This window comes from Calypte anna, chromosome 18 (assembly GCF_003957555.1).
Source record: "Calypte anna isolate BGI_N300 chromosome 18, bCalAnn1_v1.p, whole genome shotgun sequence".
In the NCBI taxonomy this organism is placed as follows: Eukaryota; Metazoa; Chordata; class Aves; order Apodiformes; family Trochilidae; genus Calypte; species Calypte anna.
In genome coordinates, this window is record NC_044263.1 from 6,753,032 (window position 1) to 6,771,736 (window position 18,705).

The 18,705-nt window shown below is 43.9% G+C and overlaps 1 protein-coding gene across 1 annotated transcript in view; it reads left to right on the forward strand.

Moving 5' to 3' along the window:
• CACNA1G (calcium voltage-gated channel subunit alpha1 G) overlaps positions 1 to 18,705 on the forward strand; it is a 139,298-nt gene that overhangs the window by 113,766 nt on the left and 6,827 nt on the right. Inside the window, exons 27-36 of the mRNA XM_030462120.1 lie at positions 1,726 to 1,877; positions 4,424 to 4,533; positions 5,572 to 5,705; positions 6,875 to 6,945; positions 7,255 to 7,333; positions 7,411 to 7,532; positions 8,428 to 8,766; positions 11,041 to 11,181; positions 14,347 to 14,481; positions 17,570 to 17,759. Of these exons, the coding sequence (XP_030317980.1) occupies positions 1,726 to 1,877; positions 4,424 to 4,533; positions 5,572 to 5,705; positions 6,875 to 6,945; positions 7,255 to 7,333; positions 7,411 to 7,532; positions 8,428 to 8,766; positions 11,041 to 11,181; positions 14,347 to 14,481; positions 17,570 to 17,759 (1,473 nt within the window). The remainder of the gene's footprint in view (positions 1 to 1,725; positions 1,878 to 4,423; positions 4,534 to 5,571; positions 5,706 to 6,874; positions 6,946 to 7,254; positions 7,334 to 7,410; positions 7,533 to 8,427; positions 8,767 to 11,040; positions 11,182 to 14,346; positions 14,482 to 17,569; positions 17,760 to 18,705) is intronic.

Sequence of the window (18,705 nt, forward strand, 5' to 3'; positions counted from 1 at the left end):
GGCAGAAACATTGACACTTTTCTTTTTGAATGTGAATTATACATAAATGTAGAAGTAAGTGATACAATTACAATAGTGTTTCTTTCTGAGATGATAAGTTGGGTAATAAAAAATAGGTCCTATTCCTAACCTAATTGTATTCAAACATTTTAGTTAATTTGCTACTCATAATTTAGCATAATGTGATCGAGATATCTCAACTTTATGGAGATTTATGCAGATTCTGAGATATCTGACAAAGTCTTGTGGGTGAGTCAGCAGCTACCAGTCTGCTTTTTTGTAAGGGCTCAATAGATTCAGCATGGAAATTCATATTATAGAGCTTTCAATCAATATCGTGCCTTAGCACTCAGGTATAGATCACCTAAAGCACACCACAGATTAGAAAGTGAATATGAATATTGCCTTTCATTTGATGACATTGAAGCCGAATTTTAGGCATTCCAAACCCCTACAGAATAAAACTGCTGAGTGATTTGTCTCTCTGGTCCCCGGGCTGTAAGGGAAAGGTCTGTCTCTGTGGAGAAAACAAAACTTCTCTGATTGTTCAGGATCCTGCTATGAAGCAGAGGGAACATGAAACTGTTAAATCTATGGGTCTGATTGCAATGTCATTGACTATTGACAAAGTGAATTCTATTTCCAGGCAAAATTTAATCTTCTAAAATTAGTTTTCCTTGAGGGCAGCTCAAACCTGTGCTTTGTGGTTTCGTTCTGCCCAACTTTTTTTTTTTTCTTGATGTAACATATCAAACTATAGATTTGCTCAGCAGCACTAAATATCAAGCCATGTAATTCTTACAGCTCAGTAGTTTTCATAACCAGTTGATCATCTAATTACGAGAGTAATATCACATTCTGACATATTCAAGACAGTCCTTTCCACTTCAATCTGCATTATAATGCTGCCTTGAAAAATTGTACTGAATTATATACTCAGCCTTGGCATTTCCTCATAAGAGATTAGGTGAGTAAATGAGTTTATCTCTAGGAACATTTAGGGTCTAAAGAGCATGTGTCATCCCCGAGGCAGCGGAACACAGGAATGAGTTGAACAGTGAAATCTGTACTTTGATAATCTTGTCTTAATGGAGGATCATTAGTTTCTAATCGCTAGGGCTGACTGATCAGTTTTCCTTGGTATTTTTATGGACCATTTTTTCAGAGTTTTGACAGCCAAAGTGTTGAATTTTGTTCTCTCTACATTTTCTTGCAAATAACATCACAGACCTGCATCATTTCTCTGTCAAAGACCACTGCCAACTCAGTGGCCTGTATTTTTAAGCCATTGTTCATAAAATCTGTTCCCAGTATCTGACCTCTAATTAGGCTTTGAGATGGATATTTGGAGACTTTGAAGATCAGCAGAAACAAAAATTGTTGTTTTAATTTAAATTTAATTTAAATTTCCCTACAGGGAAAAACATTCTTTAGCAGCACAACAGTCTCAGCTCACCTCATCCCTGATGCCATAAGGCTGAGTATAGTGCATGTCCCACTGAAGATATTTAATGGATGTTAGATGGCGGGAGCCCTGCTGGGTGTTAAAAATGGTAACGTGCCAGCAAGAAAAAAAGAAAAACAAAAAGAAAAGAAGGCAGCATGTTGCTGTAATTGGTCTAGAATTTATTGGGTTTGGAGGTGGAAAGTGAGGCTGCATGTGCTTCAGCAAGATGCAGAGAAATGACTTGATGTGCCTCTCCGCTCTCCTCCTCCCCGCTGCAGAAGCACAGTGTAAACCCTACTACTCGGATTACTCCCGCTTCCGCCTCCTCATCCACCAGATGTGCACCAGCCACTACCTGGATTTGTTCATCACCGGGGTGATTGGCCTCAACGTGATCACCATGGCCATGGAGCACTACCAGCAGCCAAAGGTACAACAACAGAGAGGGGGGAAAGGCAGCAGGGGGATGTGCTCAGCCGTGGTGGGATGTGCTGGTGGGCAGAATAAAGGCCAGTCCTGTTCTGGTTTTAGATCTGGGGGTCCCCTTTTACCATGCCCCACTTGTCCTTTTGCTCTGTGGAGCATGTGCACATCCTTCAGATAGCTTCTCCCAGAACCCTGGTAGTATTTAAGGCCAGGGGTGGTGTCCCTGCCCATAGGAGAGTGTTGGAACAAGATGATTTTTAAGGTCCCTTTCAATCCAAACCAGTCTGGGATTCTATGATTTCAGCTCAAACCATGGCTTTTTGTTACATGGCTCCTGCTGCACCTCTCCCTTCTAGTTTAATGCAAACCATCTGCTTTGAAGAAGAGGATGGGAGCAGGTTTGTTGGATTTACTAGATGACATCACTGTTGAAATCTTCAATTTGATGTAGGTTTTCCATCAAAAAAAAAAAAAGTAGTATTGTTAAAATACTTATTTTTCCAATGTGTCTTCTATATCCCCAGTGCCCCACAAGACCCAGTTTTCACAAGCATTGGATTCCATGCTGGCATTAAAAATATATTTTAATATATTAGTGCACTAAGTTCCTGGGTCTTTGTCATACTCTGAAAATAAAAACAGCCTGTCCTGGGATGTTAAGTCTCTTGTGCGTAAGAATGAAATGGAAATAGCTGCCTTTGCCATGTTACTTTTACTTATTTTTATTAGCCAGTTTGAGAATGAATAAATATAACACACAATAGGAGGAAATATTCTTTAAGACTAGACAGGACTTGAATGCAAAAAAATCCAAACAGCTGAGACATGCAAGCAAGGGGAAAAATACCCTCCAGCCTGTCATAAAGAAGCCAAAAAGTGAAAAGGCACAAGCCCAATTTGTTTTGGGTTTTTTTGGTTTTTGTTTTTTCTTCTCCTGTTCATGTCACCTTTAAATACCCTGGAAGACTCATTGCATGATTCAGTCCTTTGGTGATGAAAAAGGTTGTTGGCTAAGGAGCCTGGGCTGGAATCACTCTAGGGCGTGTGTCTTACCGCAGTCGTTTTGCAGATACATTTTCTCTTGTGTTATAAAAATCTTGGGCAGGCTTTTGTTTCCAGTTTTCTTTAGAAAAAGAAAATTTTGTCTCTAAGCCTCTGGGATGCAGCATCTGGGTAATAACTCCAAGCCTGGGCTGTGCCAAGATGATGGCACCACTAGGGTTGCCCATGTGTTTGACAGTCTTGCTGATTCAGGGCCCTGTGTTGCTCTGGTCTGGGTGACTGATAGCTGGGAGCTGCAGATATTTGAAAGGCCAAATGTGCCAGAGAGCTTTGTATCCAAACTACTGATTGCTTGGCATCTTGACACTGAAAGGGTTTGGTGGTGGGATACCCTGGGGTGCCCTGTGGATGGATGAGGTCTCAGTGGAGATGCTGAGACTCCCATAGAGAGGAGGGGCTGCCGTGCTCACAGAGATGGTTCAAGCAAAGAGCTATTGGGCAAAATCTGCTTTTGCCAAATCAGTCTGAGCATTTGTTGGCAGAGCCCAGGTCCCCTGCAGTATGACAGGGAAGCTCATTCAGATCCACCACTTCCTGTGGTGTCTGGGCTTGTACTTCTTGGACAGATGAGGTGGTTTTAATCCATGGATGCTTGAAGCTTAACTGTAGCATAAAGGCAGAACACGGGGCTTAAATTCCCTCTACTACAATTTCTCCCACTCAGGGATCAGCAAGTCATATTTTTGGTCTGAGAGCACTCTGCTGACATCTCCCATGCTCCCAAACAGGGCTCTGGACACAGTTACTACCATCCCATTTGATGGACATTACTTCAGAGGCCATGCAGGATGCTGCTTCCACAGCACTCCTTCACATGCAGGGCTTTTGGGATGAAATTCTTTCTGATGTGGCTTAATGCCTGACTATGCAGGAATTGTCCCAGCCAGGAGGCACCTGTAGTTAATGGTCAGGTTGTGACACCTGCAGAGGGAAGAGTGGGCAGAGGAAAACCTGAAGCTCTTGCTTCTGCTGGCTTGCTGTCCCTCTCTCCTACTCCTTGCCAAAAGCTCAAGGTGAGGAGTAGATGCCAGGCTGTCACAAAGGAGCCATTTGGCCAGTGCTTGCACTGTCCCAGCCAGCCCACAGCTCTTGCAGCAGTGTAAAATGAGCAAGTGGGATGAAATTCAGCTTTCTGCTGAGAACATGAAGGTGTTGTGCTGCTGAGACCTGCAAATGCAGCAGCTTTTACCTGAGCAGTCTCAGCTGGGGCCACATTCCTGCTGTGGGCTTTGAGATGTGCCCAAGGTTTGTGTCAGCCCCTTTCTGTGCCTTACATCAGCTGGGATGGGGCCAGGCAGAAACACAGTCTGAGCAATCCATGGAGCACTGGGGCTTTTTCCTGGGACATTTGTCATCAGAGAGAGCCCACGGTTGGAGCCTTTTCTCTGTACTTTGGAAAGGAGTAACTGGTGACAGAAGAAGAGAGGGCAGGTTTGCAGCCCTACAGCTGAGCTGGCATCTAAACTCAATCCTGTGTCCCCATCTCAGGTTCTTGATGAAGCCCTGAAGATTTGCAACTACATCTTTACTGTTATCTTTGTCCTGGAATCTGTTTTCAAGCTCATTGCCTTTGGGTTTCGTCGCTTCTTCCAAGACAGGTAACAAAAGTTCCATCTTGACTACGGGGGCAGCAGCAGATTTCTGGAGACAGCTGTCCAGATTCCATGTCCTCGACCCCGGTGCTCTGCCCAGTGATGTCACTCTGACATGTGCAAATATTTTTTGGTGTGACTGGGTATGTGGTGGTTTGGCATTTGAGTTGGAGAAAGGATCATGCATGCCAAGGAGTGTGATTGCACCACTCTTCCCCTTGGGAGTGGTGAAAATAAGAGAGAGTCTCACACCAAGCAGCTGGTTCCCTTCTGACACCAGCTGTGTCAGAAGGTCCTCCCAGGGGACCTGAGAAAGTGACAAAATTTATGCCAAGATAGAGAATCTGGTCCTGAGTGGAAATTAAAGAAACAAGGGACCTCTTTCTAAGCAGATGTGGAGCGGCAGGTGAAATTATTTCTTTTTGTAGATTTTTCACTCTCTTACCTCACAAATACAGATTTTGTGTTCTTGGCAAATCTTTCTCCTCCCATTTTTTGCCTCCCTCAATGCTAATACCAAGAGGGCTGGCACTGACATGTTACCTTCAGCAGCTGGGGGATGGTTACACCTCTCTCCCCACCTTTTGGGTGTCCATACTGGGGCTATGTCCCTCTCCAGTCTGGCATTCATCCATGGGGTCTTTCCTTCACCCAGTGTGATTTTGGTTGCAAGGGCTGGACACAGGGTCCAGTTCCTTCTAGGGAAGGTCCTGTCCTCAGGGCCACAAGTGTCATTTCTCAAAGTGGTTGGAGAGAGAAAGCAGCATCTCCCCTGAGGTCTGCAGCCTCTGGGTAGAAAACTGCCCAGCTTTTGTTTCTCATTCCTCTCAGTCCAGAATATCTTTGAAATTGGCTGATTGTCTAATGAGATGCATTAGTTATAATGATTTCATAACATAACTGCTTTTATATAATACCCTCAGAAAAATGCTGTAGATCCATGAGTGCTAGAACCATTGAAATGAGTGGAATTCATGTGAAAGAAGCTGCCTCCCCTTGCCAGCTTCTTAGTAGATGTTAAACTTCATTTTGTGTTGTCTCCAGATGGAACCAGTTAGATCTGGCAATTGTGCTGCTGTCTATCATGGGCATTACATTGGAAGAGATCGAGGTGAACGCTTCACTACCAATTAACCCCACTATTATCCGAATCATGAGGGTTCTCAGGATTGCTCGAGGTGAGACAAATAAAGCAGAACTGACTCGTGTTTGAGGTGCAAGGTCCCCTCCAGGAGAGAATAAAGCCTTGGAAAACAGTTCTGGGGCACATCTCCATCGTGATGTGCATAGTTCTGGCATCAACAGGCTGTAAACAAATAAAAGAACAATGGGGGAAAATGCTTGCAAGGAGCCAAAAAGCTGAGCCAAGTGACCATGTGTTTCTATCTCAAGAGGGCTTGAAGGCTGAGAGCTCAGAAATAAAGGGGAAATAGCTGTGGCTGTTACTTCCAAAGATATACCTGGAAAAAAAACACCACTCAAATCAAGTCATCTCTAATGGGGATTTGAGGGCACAAGCTTGAGTATGTTGGCTTTAAGAGACAAGCATCTAATAAATTTAATTTCTCATGAGACTTTACATCTCACCATTTGGTGACAAAGCATGCCTCGTCACTCTGCATCCATCTGTCCCCTCAGACTTGTAACAACACGTACCCAAGTTGGAAAGCCAACTTCTTCAGGGCCTGATATTTCAGAACAGGGAGGTCTCAGGGCCAAGCGATGAAGATATAAAATGTGAATGCTCAGGCTCTTAATAAAGTACTCCCAGGCCCTCTTGAAGGGCAGTGTTGTGCTCCAAGGCATAATTGCTCTGACTGCAGCCTCATCTAATCAAAGAAGTGAAATGCTTCTGTGTCTCAAAGGAGGGATGGGGGAAATTCCTTTTCCTGTGCATTGGATCCCTTTCAGAATTAAAAATATATGTGGTTTCCAATTGGAAATGCAACCTTCTGGAAGAGATGTGTAAATCAATTCCTTGGTGAATCATGTATGAAAGCGGGTAGCCTCTGGAAGTAGGAAAGTAGCCCCAGGGCTGTGAAAGTAACTGCTCACACTAATCAGGGGAAGAAGGAGATGAGTCCAAGGCAGGTAAAGTGGGGACAGGAAAAGCCAGGCAGAACAGTGATGCTTTTTCCAAGCCCGGGATAGGTGATGCTGTTATTATGGGATTTTAACAGCATCTAAGCTGTAAAAATGCAATGTAAAAAGGACGATAGCATAATGGAGAACACTTGATGTGATCCCATGTTACTTTTCCTATAATCTATGGCTCCTGGGAGAGGGACTGAGTTTATGCCTCTGTGCTAACACTGCCATTACCATGTTACAAACGTGTTTTCTGCAGTGCTGAAGCTGCTGAAGATGGCTGTGGGGATGAGAGCCCTGCTGGACACCGTGATGCAGGCACTGCCGCAGGTAACACTCTGCCATATCAAACCTGATCTCCTCTGGCCCAGAGCTAATTTCCTATCACAGAGGAATGCTAATCATTTTATCTTTACTGTCATTAGAGAATCCCATTTCCCTTCCGAAGCACAGTCTGAGATACAGTCCTCACATTGAGGTCAATTTTCCCCTCGAAGCAATTTAAGTTTTGGATTAAAGAATACAACAAGAAACAGGTCTGGAACAACAACAACAAAAAAAAAAAACAATAAATAAAATAAAATAAATGAATGTTCTTTTTTTGTGTTTTTTTTCCCCCATTTCTTTTTCTCTTTCCAGGTGGGGAATCTGGGTCTTCTCTTCATGTTGTTGTTTTTCATATTTGCAGCTCTTGGAGTGGAGCTGTTTGGAGACCTTGGTGAGTGTTGGTGTGCCCGTGGAAGGGGTGGGAGAGGTGTGTGAGGGGGGGTCTCATGGCTGTCCTTGGTCCCACAGAGTGTGACGACACGCACCCCTGCGAGGGGCTGGGCCGCCATGCCACCTTCAGAAACTTTGGGATGGCCTTTCTGACCCTCTTCCGAGTATCCACGGGAGACAACTGGAATGGGATAATGAAGGTAAGAGATCCATGGAAAATAAGCATTACCTATAATTGCTTCATTAGGATCTGTCCAGGCTGGTAATGAGGCTCAGCCAGGACATTCCTTGTCCTGCAGTGAGTGCGCTGTACAAAGCCTCTGAAGCTTCTGTTCCCTCCTCCCAGCAGGGCAATGCTTGTGGTTGCAAGCTCCTGCCATGCTCCATATATTCTGGTTTTTACCCTGAGAGAGCTACTTAAAAAGAAGTGGAAAAACCAGTGGGTCTCATCTCTCAAGTAGCACAAGTTCAGCTCAGTAATTTTACTCTTTTCCTTAAGATTCCTGTTCCTTGTGCTATTGTTGTTGGTATCACTTTGTTGGTGGTTTTCTTCTTTTCTGGGAAAATCCAGGTTTTGAAGGAGACTCACTCTTAGGGGACAGTCCTAGATAGAGCCATGGTGTTGTGAGGAAAACTCGTCTATGAGCACACAGGGTGTTTGCTAGTCTGAAGAAATCACTTCTCTGTCCCTTTGCAGCAGAGAATAAATGTAAGGAGACCAAAATCTTAGTGACAGGGTGTGAACTGGAGGAACAGCTCTCTGAAAGCCCAGTTGCTGTGGGATAGCTGATGGTTTGTAGCTGCACCCTGCTTTGTCACACTCTTGTGTATTTGGTCTCACCTGGTAAAATTGCCTTTCCCCTGGGAGCAGCAGGGTATCAGTGTCTGCTGTCACACAGCCCAGGGGTGATTTCCTCTGAGTTTGCTTGTGACTAACACAAAAAATGTAAGGTCTCGCTGTCAAGTATTTTGCCATTTTAGCATGAAATTTGCCCAATCTTCTGATGTTTCTTTACCTATCACAGCCAGCTGACTAGCCAGCAGTCCCTGCCAGAGCCTCTTCACACCTCTCCATTGTTTCCCCCCTGTTTCCAGGACACACTGCGGGACTGTGACCAGGAGTCCACCTGTTACAACACCGTCATTTCACCCATCTACTTCGTCTCCTTCGTGCTGACAGCCCAGTTTGTCCTGGTGAATGTGGTGATCGCTGTGCTCATGAAGCACTTGGAGGAGAGCAACAAGGAGGCTAAAGAGGAGGCAGAGCTTGAGGCAGAACTGGAGATGGAAATGAAGACCATCACCCCTGGGCAACACAGCCCCTCGGACATCTTTGCGTGGACCGGCGGTGGAGAGAGACCCGAGAGCCCCCGGGGATGTACCAACCCCATGCAGATCAAGGTGGATTCTCAGCTCTCATTAGTTTACCCTATGGTGAGAATCTCAGGTGGAGGGTGAAGAGGGCTTGACCTGTGTATTTGCTGGGGGAAGACGTGCACGAGTTGGTAATGAGGGAGTGGGGGTACTGGGTGTCCAGGGCTTGTATTCCTCGCTGTCTGCTGACTGACTGCTGCCTGGTGTGGGACCAGTGCTCCAAGGAAGAGACCCAGGGCAGGTCTCCAGACCACCCTGATGCATCTGTTCAGAGGTGGAGAGCCTGGCATTTTGTTCTGGAGATGTGTCCAAGCCACCCAGTTCAGAACTAGCTCTAAATTTGCTCTTATCCAGGATTAGGGCTAGGTCTTTTGTGATAGCAGAATCAGGAGCATAATGTGTTTGCTTCTCTCAGGCAGGCCATTAACCACAACATAAAAGAGGAATAAAACTTGGTTAATCTTTGCTTAAGTATTAAAGTTGATTTATATAACTTCAGTTTCAAATCCATTCCCACAATCGAGCTTGTAAGAGAAGATTATTTTAACAATGGAATAATCCAGAGTGGTCTCAAACCTGAGCTCACCAGAACTGGTGGCAAAACTCCTGGCAGCAGAAGCAGGGCTGGAATGTTGTAGCTGCTATGAGGTACAACAAGTCTCCCTAAAGCACAGTTTCTGGATGAAGTTTCAGTCTGAGGAATGATAGAGGTGAGGTCAAGACCCAGACAGGTCCTTTGAGAGTGAACAGAGCTGGAATTATACAAGAATAACAGTCCAGTCTTTTTTTAGTCTTAGCTGATTGCAGATTGGGTTAAACCCTACACAGACCTCATTAACTTTTATTACATCATGATTTCACAACAGCATATCTTGGCCTCTGCCTGGGGTGGACTAATAATGAGTATTCTAATGCATGAAAAACTCATTTATCATCTTCAGTCCAAGAGTGAAAAAGAGTAAATCCCTACTTAAGCTTTGTTTTAGTTCCTAAGCTACTGGAAACTTCTGGTGCCATTAGGAGTCACTGGTGTCTGAGATGGAGTCCAAGGCTGCACTTTGGCATAGGAAAAAGGAGTTTAGGGCAATATGGGGAAATCCAGACTCATTACGTCCTCTAGGAAGAAACATGTCCCAGCTGTTATACATGTTAAGCAGTGTACTAGCAAACTGCCCTCAGAGCCATTGTCCTGCATCAGTCGTCATACTGGGAAAAACCAAAAAACAACCCAAGAACAAAACAAAATTGTAAGACGTACCAGTGAGGAGACCCTCAGATCTTCATTCTCTTAAACCTGAGCTCTCTGAAGGTGGCTTTGGAAAGGGTTTATTCAAGTTATAATCTCCAGAGTGTCTCTTGCTCTTTCATTCAAACAGAAGCATCAAAAAACCCTGGGGGATTTTCTTCTGACTATTTATTCTCCCAGCCAAAATTTTCTGGACAAATCTGATGCTTGAGCACGACAGCAGAGAAATACAATTCCCAGGACAGGACCATGCAAGGACATGTGGTCAGCATGCTCTTTTGCTCGCCTGTTCCCCAGGATTTTTTGCACTGTGTGCTGTTTGACTGTAACAGCAGTCCTCATTCCATTGTATGTAGTAGGCATTCCCCATGTGAAAGGAGCAACCCTAAAATTCCTCCTGTGCTGCCTGCAGAAGCCAACCCCTGCTCTCTATAACCTCCTGGTGGCTGTGCTGTGGCCAGGACAACTGAGGCACCTCAACCCATGTCCAGCACATGAATTAATGACCTAACGTGTGGCCATCCATGCAGCTCTCATGGACAGGATGCTCAGCCTCTCTTCAAGTCAGGTTATTTGTATTTCTGTGCCCCTTGGATATGGATTTAGGTGTCAAGTGTCAGGTCCTTGCGCTTAAAAATGCGGACAATGGGTATAGAAGCCTTACAGCAGGAGAAGTTCACAGCACCAAGGATCAAGATGCTGCTGTCTTACACAGCTCAGATCCCAGGAGCAACCAAGCACTCGTGTTTGCTGAGAGGGAGAATTGTCCCCGAGGAGGGTCCTGAGCAGGGCACCCAGTCCTGTCTATAGTGATGTCTGAGAAAGCTGTCACTGCTCACTGTGATATTACTACCCTGTTCTCTCTCCTCTCCTGCCTCACCTCTCCTGTTCCGTTGTTACTGCTCTTCTCCTCAAATGTTTCCATCTTTCCTCTCCCTCCCTTCTATCCCGTTTTGGATTTTTTTTCCCTTTTGTTGTTTGGGTTTTATACACTGTCCTTTTTTCTCTCTGTCTCCGTCCCTCACTTTTTTTTCTCTCTCTTTTTGGCTTGCTGTGTCTTTCTGCATGCTACACACCACCCCTCCTAGGAAAGGCACTTGTTTGATACCATATCACTGCTGATCCAGGAATCTCTGGAAGGAGAGCTGAAGCTGATGGACAACCTGTCAGGCTCTGTGTGCCATCATTATGCCCTCCCAGCTCCCGAATATTACAACTCTGAGAACCAGGTTAATATTCCTAATTTCCTGCCAAGTCTCCATCTAAACTCCATTTGACTGAGACCTTTAATAGAGAGTTCAAGTTCTTTACTTTATGTCATATAGTCACAGGGATTTTGAAGCATAAGTCATTTGGGCTTTTTCTGTGGGAGTTGAGATGATATCTTGGCTTATGATGTATATCAATGCAAGAGGAAAAGTACAGGCTCTGAGCTTCCCCCTTCAACACAGTGAGGAGTTTTTCATTGAAATATACTGTTTGTGAGTTTTAGGGAAAAATGTACAAAATCCCATCTTCATCCTTCAGTGGGGTTCTTGCTCCTAACCAGGGCCACACAGTGATGTCAGGACACGTCTGCAGAGCCTGGGGTGAGGTTTCCCCAGTGCAGCCCCTGAGCTGGTAGGGATCATAAAATAATCTCTATTTTTTGTGCCTACTTACACTGCATGAAAATCCAGTTTTGAACGATTTTCCTAAAGAGGCTCCTTGGAAGTGGGTCATTGTAAACTAGATCCTCATCTCAGATCTAAACTGAATGTAGAAGGTAAGGCAGCCCTTAATGATGTACTTAAGGAATCGTGTGCTCCAATGCTTCCTCAAACAAGGGCTGTAATACTTTTTTTATAATAAGATCATTTACTCCTTAGAATAAAATGCCTACTTTCTCCAGCATGTTGCTCTTTAGAGCAAATATTTTCCCTAAATTACAGCAGTGACCATAATAATAATTCAAGCATACCTATTTTTTTCCTGCAGTTGGAATTGAGCAAATTCCATATTTCTTGATCTATTTTTTTTCCCCATTTTCTGACCAAAAATAGCAGAAATTTTCTTGTTAAATCAGTGTGCTTGTTTATGAGCTCACTGACACTCTAAATTAGCCAACTCAGTGGTTCATTAGAGGAAAGGAACAAGCTTAGGTAAAATGAAATCCTACTGCACATCTTTATATAGCAGGATAACATGTCTGCTGCTGATTGCTGCTGCGTATTGCTTTCCAGATTGAGGTCTATTAAGGCATAGGAAGTGGTTGCCTCTAAGAATTACCAGAGGAATGGAGACAGTAGCTTTGGCAGGGAAGACAGCAGAGGGTCAGTACTGAAACTCAGCAAGAGCTGGTTGGAAATTTTTTGTCACAACATTTTTCACCCGAAAGTGCTGTTGCAGGGGAAAAAAGGAAAAAAGAAAAAAAAAAGGTTTTGACATTTTTGTAATGAAAAAATATAACATTCTGCTTTGCTATGGCTTTTTCTGTTAAATTTCAAGCTATTTTATTCTTTCCCTCCTGTAGTTAAAACCTGTACAAATCAGTTGAATTTATCCAGCAAAATGTTTTGACAGCTTCAAACTCAATTCTGGGAGAGGGGATGCTGAAGAGGGGGTGATGTTTTGTTTACATTTTGGCTTTTCTGTTCACACCATTTGTCATGTTCTCTGGCAAGTCAGGAATTTTGAGCAGCACTGGAACTTGCTGAAAGGAACCTGATTAATTGCAGCTCCCAAGGAGCAGCTCAACCAGGCAGGAGCTGCTGATGCCCACCAGGCTCCAGCACAACCTTTCCCTGGTGGATTCCCAGTTAGGGGTAGGCATCCTTGTGATGTGGTGATGCTTTTTTGGGGAGCCTCCTCTGAAATCAGAAGCTCCTTCAGAGTCTCTCTCATCCATTGCCAGTGGATGGCTGTGTTAGAGGAGATATCAAACACAAGGTTAGATGAGAGGAGCCCGACCCTGTCATTTATCTCAGCTGAAGTTTTGAGCCTCTCAAGCTTCACTCATCACTGGGTTTATTTCACCCCACTGATGGCATTTGTAAGAGTGAGAAAATCCAGCCCTTTGACAACTTAAAAGCAACAGATCTGGGGCTCTGTGGTTTCTCTTGGAAGATGTATTGCTGTTGAAAGACTTTTCAAGCATGGAGGGTAGGGAGGAAAAAATGCACAGTGATAAATTAAAAGGAAGTGCCTGGGACTTCTCCAGAGCAGAAGGCTCCTGCCAACGTGTGCCAGATCCATAGGTTACCTGATGAAAAGCTGTCCCCAGTGCAGGGGCACCACCCTCTGGCACATACCAGGGGGGGACAGGATCTGGGGAGGGCTGAGCCTGCTCTTCAGAACAAATAATCCCTCCTCGGGGTGCCTGGCAGGAAGGATGCTTCTCCAGGAGAGATGCTGAAGTTCTTTTCTTCCAAAACCTGGTATTTTGTGGCTCTTATAAAAAGAGCTTTGTGTCTAGGAAAAGATCTTCATTGATATTTTGGTAAAGATTTTCATTAATCACTTCCATGCCTTTGACAGGGGTGTGTTCATGGGACAGACATTGGTAGAGGGTTGGTGTGGCAGTGCAGCACCTATTCCCAGCTCAGGTTTGCTCTGAGCTGCCGGAGGCTGTTGGGTGACAGGGCTGGGGGGACATTTAGGGGCTGAAAGACACAGGCAGTTCCTTTAGTAGGACAGATATTGGTGCTTATCCAGAGACTGGAGGCTCTTTAGCAGCCCCAAACCCACTGAAGTCACCAGCAAGGCACTCACTGAACTTTCCAGACTTTGAATCAAGACTTAAGATTCTCCTTGTCCCTCTTTAGCCATTAGGAAGTCAATTAAAGTCCCACCTCCCTCTCAGGGTGGGGGGGAAGTCCCTGTACCCTCTCTGGAGTGCAAAGAAAGTCCCACTCCATAGCCCACCTCCAAAATTACTTTGGTGTTGGGGAGTCTACTAGATTGGTTTAGAGGCCAAGAAAATAGCATGGTTATTGGGCAGGAACAACTTCAGGGGTGTCACATCTTGAAACCTCTTGTATTTGATCATAGCCAAGAGGAAAAATATCTTTAGTATGAAAGTAATGTTACTTTTGCTTCTTGATCTAGACAGGAGAACAGCAGAATATGATGATAGCATTTGTGTGTGGTTTTAAACTTCCTTCCAGCTCACTGATAAGCATTTAAGTATGAATGTTCAGCTCTTTTATTTATTTTGTGTGTGTGTGTGTTGTGATTTCTTTGTTATATTTTATTTCTTTAATGTTCTGTCCCTGGTAACAATGTGCATGATGTAGCACCTCCCACTTTAGGGTTATTGCTTTAGTGTCTAGAAGCATTTAGATTATGATATTTTTTTTTTCTTTTCCTGAAGATTCGTGTCCTGGTTTCTTATGTTTAATCATCTCTCCCTTTAGATCCCTCTAGCTGAGATGGAGGCTCTGTCTCTGACGTCAGATATTCTCTCTGAAAAGTCCTGGTCCTTAGCTCTGACGGATGACTCTTTTCCTGATGACATTAACACATACTTACTTAATGCTCTGGAAAGCAATGTACATACACTGGTCGCTGTATAGTCTGATGTTTACAGGGTTCAAAATACTGTTTCCACCTCTCTACACCTGCCTAATGGCATTTCCAGTTGAATTTCCAAATTTCCATTTCCAAGTAGCACCAACCTTTCCCCTGAACAGGACGTTGTCCTTAATGCCATTAGGTCCTGGGTTGTTCTCTCCCTTGTTCATGAACTTGGCTCCTTGTGAGGAACAAGCATTTATTTCTATTTTTCCTTTGGTGTCTATGTAAAAACAATGTATTTTCTACAAGTAAAATAAATAGTAAAAATATGCTTTGGAAAGTGTCAAGGTTGAAATTTCCTCTCCATCTGCAATAAATCAGTGATGTTGCCTTGAAGAGACACCCATGAGCTAATGACTCATGTGTCCTCTGCAGAGGGGTCATCTGCAACCCTTTGGATTGTAATGGATTTTTGTCTTTATGAATACAGGCACCAAAAGGCTTTTTGCATGATTGGTGCCAGACTGTTTATTTTACAAATATCAGATGGGGATCTCTCCGAGATGCTGCTTGTTTTGTGAACGCTTAACCAGCAGTTGCCTCTCTGGGGGGAAGGAAAAAAAAAAAAAAGAAAAAAGAAAAAAAGAAAAAAAATTGGACTACTTTGTCTTTTTTGAATGAAATAACCAGTATTTTGAACCCTGCCTTAACCATCTCCTCTTTGAAACATTAGACATTTTTAGCTGTGTAGCAGTTAAGTGCTTTTTTTTTCTGCTGTACAACAGACATAATTCCTCTTCCAACATTTTTGGATCATTCTTGTTTTTTTGTTGTTGTTGTTCATGTACCTGGATGTTTGTGTTGTTGATAAATTTCCTGCCATCCTAGTCGATTGCCATCCTAATTAGCAATTATCTGGGAAACACCTCTTAAACCGTGACAATATTTCCCATCATGCTTCATGGCATCACGTGAAAAAGATTTAACATTTTGTATGGGACATTTTGGTTCAAATTTAGTTAGACTGGAGAGCTGGACTGAGGAGAGAGCCCACCCAGGTTTGATTCAGATCAGACAAACCCATTAGACAGGATAGCAAAGTCTCAATGGTAAGGACAAGAGAGATGGGGTTTCTCCCTCAAAAAAAAAAAAAAAAGGAACCAACCCTAAACCAGAAGGAACAATGTGTTTTGTGAATGTGTCTGAAAACCAACAAAGTGTTTTGGGTCAAAATAGCTTCCCAAACTCCTGAAAAACTGTGAGTTTTCATTGAAATGTTTTCTAGATGCTGTATTTTTATACTTTATTTACACGCAGCTTTAGTTGAAAAATACCTCAGAATGTTTTGTTTGACTCAAAATAGATTTGGGTTAGGATTTTTTTAATTATTATTATTTTTTGGTTCATGGAAAACTCCGATTTGATTTTCAGTCAAGCCATAACAACATGTTTTTCAGAACTACCAGTGAACCAAAAAGTCATGTGCTCCTGCTGCTCTGCCTGTGAGCTGGACTTGGAAGATCATTTTGCAGCCATTTAAAATGGTTTTCATGAAGTTCACTCAAGAGATTTCCCCTGAGATGATCCGAAAGTGGCAAGGAGCCCACTGTGGTGTTGGATCCTGTCAGTGAACCTAAAGGTTCATTAAAGGTTGGGTTTGGATAGGATCTTGAATCCAGATTCTCGTGTTCGGATCCAAATGGTTTTAAGTTTGGAATCTCAGGTTTCAGGCCATCTTTTTTCCTTTAAGCTAAATAATATGAAAGCTAAATAGCATAAACATACTTCTTGGAAGGGAAAGGCAGGGAGGAGAACAGAGAGGATCCCAAACCCCAAAGTTTTAGATTTCCCACCACAGGTTTTGCTCTCCTTCCCTGAGCTATATCAGGAGGCTGCAGACTCTGATATCCAGGCTGTATCCAGGTTATACCCAATCAGTCAGGTTCCTGTGGGCTGAAACTAATGCTGCATGACAGTGCAGATCCCTTTCCTTCATTAAATTTACAACAGTGGTCTTCCTTCTTTTTTTCTTTTTTTCTTTTCTGCTTTTTTTTTTTTCCTTTTAACCTCATAATGTTTCTTGTGCAAATGAAATACCATGGTGGAATTTTGGAATTTTATGTCTGAAGTATAAAATTGGGAAAAAACCCTCAGTGTTGATTTCAGAAAACCTGTAAGGCACTGAGTTAAGAGAATATTTTTTGAGAAGTAAGATTTTAAGTTTTCCAAAAAGGATCAGCAATACACTCTGGACTACAGTGTCACATCTTATTTCTGTTTTCCAATGGGCACTTTTTAAAGATGAAGTAATTATTTCATAAGAAGTATCCTGGGAAGTTGACTTTGCTTCCATTTGTGCTAATGCTGTCCAATGCAATAACACCCAAAACCATTTCTGGAATGGAGATATTTCCTTATGAAATCAGACCTGAATCCACCTCAATTCAATCTTGCCTTTGGTGCTGCCCATTCCAAGACTCTGGCTGCAAAAACTCCACAGTCAACATATATACAATAACCCTCTCTCTCTCCTTAGATCCCTTCTAATTAGTGAATAGCATTAACCTTGAAGCAGCAGGTCTGCATATCCCTTTCAATAAAATGGGTTTAGTTATTCATTATGTGAGAAGAAAAACCAATAAAACTGTGCTGGGAGCCAGAATAGGGAATATTTTCTGTAAACTAGTTACTGTATTTGCTTGGGGTTTTTCTGTTGTTAGGAGAGGAAACCACTCACCATGGCAAAAGTCTGAGCTGCTGATGAGGGCACAGAGAGAAAGCTTTACTCGTACTGCAGAGCATCAAAGTTATGCAAAGCATGTGACCTTTGCTGGCCTTGAGGCATGATGCCTTCTTTGCACATCCCTGAAATAGTCATGGTTTATTCCTCCAGTGTTGCTTCCTCTGTTTCTGTGGCCCATTCTGTGTGACAACCTCTTGACAATACCAAACGAAGGGTAGAGCTTCCTGGTAGATCCATTCGTGCGCGTTGTGCGTCCTGACGATGTGCATGCCCATCCTGCCATCCTGATTGCAATGGCTGTCGCTAGAGTTTCTGGGCAAATTCTCCTCTTTTCCTCCCTCCTGTCAGCTCTTCCTTCCTCACTCTCTTTCTCCCTGTAGGCTGATCTCCGCTCCAGAGAGGACGCACTGACCCTGTCTCCCAGCAAGGACTTGCTGAGCGTGAGGAAACCTTCGGTGGGGCGCACCCACTCCTTGCCAAATGACAGCTACATGTTCCAGCCACCCTACTCCAGCCCCTGCCCTCCTGCCCTGGGTGAGAGGAATCCAGCACATCACAAGTCCCAGTCAGGTACACATCCGTCTGGGACAAAAACAGGATTATCCAGTATGGGCCTCTGTAACAGCCTCTTGGTTCAGGAAGGAGATTGAAGTGCTGGAGCAGAGCAAGAGCAAGGAGGCTGTGAAGGGATCCAGCATAAGTCCTGTGAAAAAGGGCTGAGGGTGCTGGGGGTGTTCAGTGTGAAGAAAAGGAGGTTCAGGGGAGACCTCATCACTCTCTACAACTCCCTGAAAGGAGGTTGGAGCCAGGTGAGGCTCGGTCTCTTCTCCCAAGTAGCTACCAGTGACACAAGAAGCCATGGGCTTAAGCTCTGCCAGGGGAGGTTTAGGTTGGATATTAGGAAAAAATTTTTATGGAGAGAGTGATCAGTCATTGGAATGAGCTGCCCAGGGAGGGGGTGGATTCTCCATCCCTGGGGGTTTTAAGAAGAGCCTGAATATGGCACTCGGTGCCATGGTCTTGGAACCACAGTGGCAGTGGATTAAGGGTTGGACTTGATGATCTCAGAGGTCCTTCCCAATCTGGATCGTTGTGATTCTGTAATATGGCAATAGATGAGATTTTCCAAACTCATCAGTAAGAGAAAGCAAGATTGCCATGGGTTTCCAGTGAGGGGCTGATGTCCAGACCTGTGGAATGGCTTTGCAAAGCCCAAGCTGGTAAAGGTAACTCCTTTCCTCTGAGCTGTTTGGCAGTGTGACAGTGAGCAGTTGACCTGGCTCAGTGCTGATCGTCCCCCTGCCTGGTTCCTCAAGGGTTACAGTCCATGCAGCTGGGGCTCCATCTGTCTCACCTGAGCTAGCTGTGGCCCCAGAGCAAAAATCCCAGCAGAAAAATAGTTCCTCATGTCTGCTTTTTTGCAGCAGTACCTATTCTAGCAAGTTTTGGAAATTCTACGTGGGAACATCTGTGGAAGAAGGGAAAATGGGGTCTCAAAATGCCTGTAAAATGAACA